Source organism: Tinamus guttatus, unplaced genomic scaffold (genome assembly GCF_059628265.1).
Source record: "Tinamus guttatus ecotype Peru unplaced genomic scaffold, ASM5962826v1 Tinamus_guttatus_pri_ptg000198l, whole genome shotgun sequence".
NCBI lineage: Eukaryota > Metazoa > Chordata > Aves > Tinamiformes > Tinamidae > Tinamus > Tinamus guttatus.
The window spans coordinates 1,284,913-1,294,223 of NW_028288732.1; the positions used below are offsets into that span (position 1 = coordinate 1,284,913).

At 51.6% G+C, this 9,311-nt stretch overlaps 1 protein-coding gene across 1 annotated transcript; it reads right to left on the bottom strand.

The window, feature by feature from the left end:
- Positions 1-496: 496 nt before the first annotated feature.
- Positions 497-2,576, bottom strand: SOX2 (SRY-box transcription factor 2). Its single transcript, XM_010218792.2, has one exon. The coding sequence runs from the start codon at positions 2,137-2,139 to the stop codon at positions 1,192-1,194; it is 948 nt and encodes a 315-aa protein (XP_010217094.2). The 5' UTR covers positions 2,140-2,576; the 3' UTR covers positions 497-1,191.
- Positions 2,577-9,311: the final 6,735 nt, after the last annotated feature.

Below are 9,311 nucleotides of genomic sequence, written 5' to 3' on the forward strand. Positions count from 1 at the left end.
ACATACACTGCATTATTTATACTACACAATTGCTCACAACGATATCACCTTCTAATGCAGGATTTGATAAAAAATAATCTTGCGTTACAAAAAATAAATCCAAGACTCAAGCGTAACTTCAGTGTCCATATGTCAAAAATTTATTTATCTCAAACTGTGCATAATGGAGTAAAAACTTAACTTGGATATGTACCTGTTATAAGGATGGTATTAGTTCAAATATATACATGGACTGTCGGCAGACTGATTTCAAATAATACAGAGCCGAATCTTTAAAATACAACTACGGAAAATGAGGAAAAAACTTAAAATATCATCACAATAAATTTACAGAAATATTACAAACCATAAGAAAATATTTCAAACACAGTAATTTCAGGTTGGTATTTTTCCTTTTTTTTTCCTTTTTCTTTTCTCTGAACAGGATGAAGTCTGGAAACAAAGTTATCATAAATTAACAAACGGCATGTGAACCTGCATGGCATTTTTTTAAAACAAGAAGTAAAAAAAAAAAAAAAAAGAATTTAGTACAATCTAAACGTTTGCCCTTTTATAGCAAACCACGCTCATGGTTCGCGCGTACTCATCCTACTTTTTGCCTTTTGTACAATTTCTAAACAATTTAAACGTCCAAATGCTGCAAAATAATTTCCTCTCCTCCTGCAGCTGCTAGAAATTCAGCTGCCAAAGCCGCAATCTTCCAAGTAGACTCTATTTTTAAAAAATAATTGGCAAATCCTCGGATTTGTTGGTTTTTTTCCCTCTCTATATTACCAGCGGACATTCTGATTGCCATGTTTATTTTGATAAATACTGTACAAAAGTTGCCTGCAAATATTAAAACATTTTTTCCTCTGCGCTCTTTGAGTCTAGCTCTAAATATTATAGGCGAAGACTTTCGCAAACTTTCTGCAAAGCTCCCACCGTATTCACTAGAACTTTTTAAAAGTTTTGTGTAGTTGCTTCCCCTCCACGATCTATACAAGTTCCTCGTCGGGTTTACCCCCCCCCCCGCCTCCCCCACGCCGCCCTCCCCGCCCCGCCCCCAGGTTTTCTCTGTACAAAAATAGTCCACAAAAAAAAAAAAAAAAAAAAGTCCAGAATTTCTAATAAAAGTTTTTCTTTTGTTGTTTGTTTGTTTCGTTGTGTTTAGTTTAGTTTTCCTTTCCCCCGCCCCCGGCCCCTTTTGTCTTACATATGCGATAGAGGGAGTGTGCCATTAATGGCTGTGCCAGGAACAGGTGCGCTCTGGTAGTGTTGGGACATATGAAGTCTGCTTGGGGCAGCTGGTTCTGGTACCTCCGCACCTGGTAGATACATGCTGATCATGTCCCGGAGGTCCCCCGCTTGGCAAGGAGCCCTCGAGTGAGACGACGAAGTGACTACGGGGGGACTCGAGCTGGATTCCGTCTTGACCACCGAGCCCATGGAGCCCAGGGCCATGGCCGGGGTGCCCTGCTGCGAGTAGGACATGCTGTAGGTGGGCGAGCCGTTCATGTAGGTCTGCGAGCTGCTCATGGAGTTGTACTGCAGGGCGCTCACGTCGTAGCGGTGCATGGGCTGCATCTGCGCCGCGTTGTGCGCGTTCAAGCCCGGGTGCTGCGGGTAGCCGAGCTGCTCTTGCATCATCCCATAGCCCCCGTTGGTCCAGCCGTTCATGTGCGCGTAACTGTCCATCCGCTGGTTCACCCCAGCTCCCAAGGTGGCCCCAACCCCGACCCCGCTCGTCATGGTGTTGGTGCCCGGCGCCAGCAAGCCCCCCGGCAACGTGTACTTATCCTTCTTCATGAGGGTCTTGGTTTTCCGCCGGGGTCGGTATTTATAATCCGGGTGCTCCTTCATGTGCAGAGCTCGGAGCCGCTTGGCTTCGTCGATGAAGGGTCTCTTCTCCGCCTCGGATAAAAGTTTCCACTCGGCCCCCAGCCGCTTGCTGATCTCCGAGTTGTGCATCTTGGGGTTCTCCTGGGCCATCTTGCGCCGCTGCCCGCGGGACCACACCATGAACGCGTTCATGGGCCGCTTCACCCGGTCCGGGCTGTTCTTCTGGTTGTTAGCGGCCGAGTTGGAGTTGCCCGTGCCTCCCCCCGAAGTTTGCTGGGGGGCGGGCGGCTTCAGCTCGGTTTCCATCATGTTGTACATTCAAACTACTTTTGCCTGCGACCAGCCTGGAGAGGAGAAGCGAGCGGCGGCGGCAAAGTCCCGAGCCGGACTTTTTTTTTTCCTTTTTTTTTTCCTAGGGAGGGGTAGGAAAGGGGGGAGGGGGACTCCCCAAAACCACACTTGGATCAAGATCAGGATCTTCCTCTTCGCTGGTGGATTAATAATGCTAATAACTGCTATTATGAACGCCGGAGTCTCGATTAAAAAAAAAAAAAAAAAAAAAACTTCTTCCTCCTTTTCCCCTTTTCTCCGCTGCCTCTCTCTCGCTCTCTCTCTCTCTCCACCTCGGTCTTAAAGAGCCAGCAAACTACTTTCCCCCCTTTTGCAAACACACACACTCTCTCTCTCTGCCTTGACAACTCCTGATACTTTTTTGAACAAGTTAATAGACAACCATCCATGTGACGGGGGCTTGTCAGGCAATAAATGCGCGGGCCGCGGCCAATCAGCGCGCGGCGGCTCCGCCACTGAGGACAAGTCTCTACCCCTGGTTTTGCATGAAACGGGGCGGGCGCTCGGCGGGGGGGGCGGACCCGGGGGCGGCCCGGGCGGCCGCTGCGCAGCCTTTTGTATCGCCCCCTCCAGCAACAGGTCACACACGCCTTTTGGAGGAAGTGGGTAAACAGCATTGTTGCTACGTGCGTTTTATTATTATTATTATTATTGGAAAGTTGGTGTTGGGGCTGGGAGAAGCCGTGGTGGGAGCCGATCGACGGCCGCCCCCCCCCACCACACTCGGCCCGCGGGCGGCCGCGACCCGCGTGTGCACCGCTCAGCTCCGCCCGCCCTGTCCCCCCCAGCCCCCAAAGAGCAGCCCCGACCCCCCCGCCCCTGCCGCCATTCCTGCCTCCCCAGGCCCGGTTCTGCTCAGCTCCTCGTTCCCGCCCGCGGCGTCGCCAAACGGCGGGAGCGGGGGGGAGGTGCGGGGAGGAAGAGGAGGTGCCCAGTGCCCGGCGGGGAAGGCCGGGGGGGCCCCAAGGCCGAGGCCGCACAAGCCAAGCGAGGAGAGAACCCCTGGGCGAGGGGAGCCCCGTCCTGCCTCGTCGGCTGCGGCACGGGGCGGGGGGGCGGGGGGCGGCGCGGCCGTTACAAATAGGTAGTTTTGTTTCTCTTGTTGTCGCTACACGGAGCCCAACAAAGCAGCGGCGAAGTTTTAAGTTTCCTTCCACTCTCGTGTTGGGATCTGTGCTGCTAAAACGCACTTGACGACAAAGACAGAAGGGGAAGGAGGAAGAAGAGCGGCGAGGACGGGCGGGGGGGGGGGGTCCCGGCGGCCCCGCCGTACGCGCCCGCCCCAGCGCGCAGCACCCGCGGGGCCCGCTCCGCGCCGGCCCCCTCGACGCCCCCGCCGACCCACCAGGGCGCTACCGCGGTGTTTTGTGTCCCCAAAGCGGGACAAAGACTGTTTCCCCCCCGCCTCCATTCCGGGGCATCCAGCGGGGGAACCCGCGGATCTCCGCGGAGGAGGCGGGGGCGGAGGGGCCCGCGGGGTAGCGCCCCGGCCCCGCTGCGCTCCGCGCGGCCCCGCGCGCTCAGGCGCGGCGCGGCGGCGCCCCCTGCTGGCTGCGCCCGCGCGCCGCGGGGAGGTGCCGCGGGAGAGCGCGCGGAGCGGCGAGCCGCGACGCAGACAACAGCGATATTCGCACAACGTATGTATAAATACCTGCATAAACACCCTCCCTGCACCCATGCATCTAAAAAAAAAAAGGATCATGCAAATAAATCCAATGGGATTACATGTGTGTAATTCGAAAACACGTATAGAACCTGCAAATACGTGACAGGTTAAACGGCGGGGAAATAGGTACAAATTATGAGATCCGGAAAAGAAACGGCTCCTGATTGTCCGGACACTCCCGAGGGCACCGGACTATTTACTTTCTTATAGTTCACGCTTTGGTCTGCACTTAAAAGTCGTATTCTTCCCTCCAACACCACACGCACGGTCTCGGCGATAATTAAGTTGAAGAAATAAATGGGGGGTGAGGAGGGTGGTGGCGGTGTTTGCTTATCGCGGTGCAGTGATAACCGCACACTGGAGGTGCGCAAGCTGCGCCAGGCTGCGCGGCCCGGGCCTCCGTGCAGCATTGTGCATGCACCGAGGCTGCGGGCCAGGCCTGGCCCCGCCGCAACTGCATTTCTCCTACAGACAAGGGATGGAAATAACCCTCCGATTGTGTTATCGGGAATATTTACAGCTCTATTTTAATTACCCGTTCTACTTATCGAAGCAGTAAACTCTCTCCGGTACATATACATAACAATGCGCTATAGAAAGTAAGATAAGGGCGATAGCTCTTTCAGAACAATTTCCCTTTTTCCTCTGGGTATGTAGGTGCGTTTGGCTGCATATATGTACACGTACACAAGTACAGATGGACCGGGATGCTGAGGATAAAATAAAACCGAGGAAATGGTACCTCGGTTTTCTGTATTAATAACAATTCCGCCAGCTCTCTCTGGGAGGATATAGACAAGCTGAAAGGGAGGCCTGCGGAGGGATGGTTTAATCTGCGTGGATTTAAAAAATCTTTGCCTTGGTATAATTTATGGAAATGAAAAGTGCTTACATTAAACAAATAGTCTGCAAATGTTCTCAATGATGGGCTCCGCGGCGCCTTCACTTGTATTTCCAGCTCGTGAGTTTCTAAAAAAGAAAAAGAACGCTAGCCACTTGGATTTTATGTATTTATTGCTCCGACAGTCGGCGATTTCCTAAAAAAAAAAAAAAAAAACCCTGGGGATACAACCTATGGTATTAACTGTATCGCAAGGAATACACACATTTTCATATTTTTCCTGAACCTAGCCGTAACCAATCTAAAGCAAACTATTAAGCAGTCTTGTGGAGATGGGAGATTGCAGGTCCATTTTTTTGTCCTTAGCTGCAAATAGAGGTTTAACTTGCAGTAATTAGGTGAGAACTAGCCAAGCATCTTACTATTATGATGCTTGTTAAAAACGCTTCTTTTCTGCATCTGCATTTGAGTGTGTTCCCCTCCACTCTTAATCTTCTTATGGAAATGAAGGCGAACGGCAGGGAACCTGCAGAGACTTAGAGAATGTCCTTGTTAACTGGAATTTCTCAGCATTGCTAATTAGCAGAGTTTGACGACCACCAGTATTGGGGAAAGCTCTGTTTAGCCACTCACAAACCCTTCCGAGGAAGAGCAGACTAATTTTATTTTGTAATTAAAATCTGAAAAGGGCCCTATTTGACAGTTAGGGCTATGAGAGTTTTATCTCCCTGTGAAATAATTACTGCCTTGATAACTCAATTTTCTGCAAAATGTCAACTGTGAGCTCCAAAAGTTTTAATTTCATTACGTTACAAAAATATCTGAAGACGTAAATGTGTCGAGCAATTTCCTCTCCCCACGGTGGCTCGCGGTTCTGTAGCAGCTGGGCACACGGGAGCTAAAGTTGGCTAGGGAAGTTTTCCCCCCGTCGCCCTTACCCCTGCCTGGGGGGATTTCGGGTATCACCTGGTCAATCTGCGGGAGCATCCCGAGCAAAAGGCGGTGAGAAATCCCCTTGAATGCCCTTAATAAATACATGAATAAATAAATAAAACCAGGCATTGCCGGCGGGCGCGAACCCAGGGCAGAGGCCGGGGTTCGCGCAGCCCGCCCCGACGCGGCTCCCAAGCGCGGCATTTCCGCAGCCGCGCAAACAGCGCCCGGCCGCCCCCGCGGGGCACCGAGAGGGGCTCACGCGAACTTGGGAAGCCGGCGGGGGCCGCATCCGAGCGCGGCCGCGGAGCTGCGCGCAGGGGCTGTCCCAGCTCCCCGCCTCCCCCAGCGCCGTCGGCCTCCGAGGCCCGAGGGCGCCTGGTGGGGGAATGTGGCAGGGGGGAACCGAGGCGCTGGAGCAAGTGTAATCCACTCTGCTTACATTTTGGATATTTTTTATTATTATTTAAAACGGTTTAATCTGCTTTTTGTCCCTGCCTGTCCAGCAAGCAGCCCGATTGTCATTCTCAGAAGTGGCATTAGATGTACAAACGACCGAGGGGGGCGAGTAACAAATGCTCCAGCCAGACCCAATTTCACCCAATAATTTCATTCAAGGGCTCTAAGGACCCTTGAAAGCCGGGGAATGCCGAGGCAGCTCCGCATTCCTGCCCGGGCTCCTCTTTCATCCTAATGCTCCCTAATGAAAACTAAGGGCGCGCGCACGTGCGGCGGGCCGCGAGCGGCTCCCCCCGCGCCCGCGGAGCAGCTCCGCGCTCCGCAGCGCTCGGCTCCGGGGCTTCACTGTGGTAGAGAAACACAAAACAGGACAAAATGCAGCGAAGTTACGGCAGGGGGAAAATCCGGCTCCACCTTTACCCAGTGCTGCAGAAGGGAAAATAAAAACTCCCAAGCGATTCCCTCCGACGCGGTTCACAGGCTCCATGCGCAGCAGCGCAGGCGGCTTGGACACAGCGGCCTCCAAGGCCTCCAAAACGCACCTCAACCCGCGGGGACACCGAGTACCGCAGCGCCCGTGCGGGGCTCGGCGCGAAGAGCCCCCAGGAGTCTTCGCAAACTGCCCTCGGGGCAGGGTTTTTTTTATTATTATTTTTTCTGTTGTTGTTTTGTTTCACGACAAGCAAGCAAGATGACATAAAATCAAGTGCCCGTGGTGAGGGTAAACTCAGAAATCACTACAGAACACAACGTCGGAGAATTACAGCTGAGTACAGGCCCTTTAGCAGCAACGCAGTCCCCTTGAACAGGATCCTTTTTGGCTGCCCATTTAAAGTTATCTCCCTAGTTTTATAAGAACAAGTGGGTTTTCTTTTCCCACTGTTGTTGAATGAACTCATGTATATTAAACACAAAACCCCTCCTGAAGAACGCTAACTGCCTTCCCTTAAGCCGACAAAGACACACCAAAATCAGAATTAAAGGTTTCCAATTCCGAATTAAGTCGCCTTAACGTTCCTAGGCTTGCAGAGCATAGAGTTTGAGACATTTTCAGTAAGTCTTAATGGCTGGAAGAAGATATATTAAAGATAAACCTGTTATCTTTTGCTGAAGTTTAGGGTTCTATTTTATTTCCCTCTCTTTGCATTGATTTACAAAAACCACAATGTTAAAAAAAAAAGTATCCGTCCTTGAGATCACAAGTGTCACCTAAATCTAATGAAGTCCTCTCTGAGCATCGCACCGTTTTGATGGGATTATTCTGGCTCCTCCATGGAAGCCACAAGGCTGCCCAAAGGAGCTCTCACAATTGCAATGGCAACGCAGGAGACGCGGCCTGGGGACTTCAAGGTTGCTTCTCTCCTCGGTGATCCTCAACAAACCCGAGAATCCCGAGGCAGGGATTGAAAAGTACATAAGGGAAAAAAAAAAAAAAAAAAAAAAAAAAAGCCCTTTCCAGTGATTCACAGATCAGTGACACCATCGCCCGTAATGGGACCAAGACGGTGACTTTTATCTCGCTGCGTTCCTCCTAGTCCTTAATTTGGAGCTCATTGACAGGACAGGCGGTAATGACACTTGCAGAACTGTTATGGTCGGGAGTGACAAGCTCTCCATCTCGCCTATGGTTTATTGACACCATGGGCTCATTGTGTCAAGTTGGGCTTGTGATTTCTGGATCCTCTGGCGCCTGGCTCGCGGGGAGGGGGGGATTTTAATTCAAATTATAGACTAGCTCTCTATACTGGGGATTCATATTCAGACGGCGCTTAATCGGAGCAAGAGAGACGACGCTGTAAATAATAACAACTACACTTGTTATGTGTCTATCCAGGGTCTTCCATCCAAAGAGCTGTGAAAGGCCGGAGGCGAGGGAGGGAGGCGAGTGAGGTCTCCTACACGTAGCTGCCCTGAGGCGGTAGAGACGGGCAGGGAGCCTCGCACCTTCACCCAGGCTTAGGCCGGGACCATAGCGGACAAGGGAAGCGTTTGAGTGACACAGAGCTGCAGCACCCGGGGTGGGTTGCAGGGAGTGTCGCAGCCCCCCTCTTTTTTTTTTTTTCGTACGCATCTTTGGGATTTTGGTCCACTCCGCCCGTGGGGAGGGGGCCGGGGGGTCCATGGCCCTTCCCGGCCGCAGGGAGCTGCTGAGGGGCAGAGAGTGGTGGAGGGAACGCAAAGAGGAGAGAAAGCAGGAGCAGCCCCGGGAAGTGGCGCTTCGGGTCGCTTTGCTATTTTGTGAATTTCCCCCCTTGCTCCGCTGAGAAGGAGCTGTCAGGAAAGCCGGGGATCTGAAGGCTTCCTACGCCACAGCATATAAATAACGGAAAAGCACTCGCACTTCACCCCCAAGCGGGGGGGTGAAGGAGAAGGGGCGCGGGGCGATACTCCCCGTCTGCCGGGTGCCTGCCCAGTTTCGGAGCTTCCCGGATTCCCGGCATCTGCTCCCGGGAGCTCTCGGGAGCCCCGCGGCCGTGCCCAGGAGACCCAAGCCCCGCTCACAGCCGCGCTTCGGAGCCTCCATTTACGTGCCAGGCTCTGCCCCGGGGAACAGGGGGCTACGACCCCGTAATACCCCCCTCACAACTGCTGCGTCCAAGCGCAGCTCTAACAGCATCTCCCCCAGAACCGAGTTAATCACCCACGTTTCGGCAACTCGCTAAATTTTAGGTAAAGTGCCTCCTGACGTTAAAATGTGTATACCAGCTGCTCCATAAATATATATATTTTGCTCGTTTCCCGTGGTAATTGACTTATAATATCTCTGTTTATAGCCGGCTTGACAGATCTATACAAATGTATATTTTTGCTTAATTTCAGAGTTATATATACCCAACGAATGCTAACTAAAGAATCAGTAAAGGAAATCTGGGAATTCCGTTGTGCAGGAAATCTGTGCAGGGCTCTTGCTATTATTTATAGAAAACGCCATGTCTTTATTTTAGGCGCTCTTACTACACAACCGCCTTATTAGGAATCTCAAGCGGAGATCAAACTGGGAGAATGGAGCAAGAACACTCAGCGTGACAATAATTTTTTAAAATACTATTCACATATAATTTCCAAAGTGAAAAGTTTATTGTGAGCCCAACAACCATAGGATTCATTTAATAGAAAAAAACTGCGGCATTACGCCTTCCATCCAGGCTGTCAACAGGAGATACAAAATAACCCCAATTTGGCAGAAATAATTTGGTTTCCATTAGTGTTTCTTTTCGCAGGCAATACGCATAAACTGTG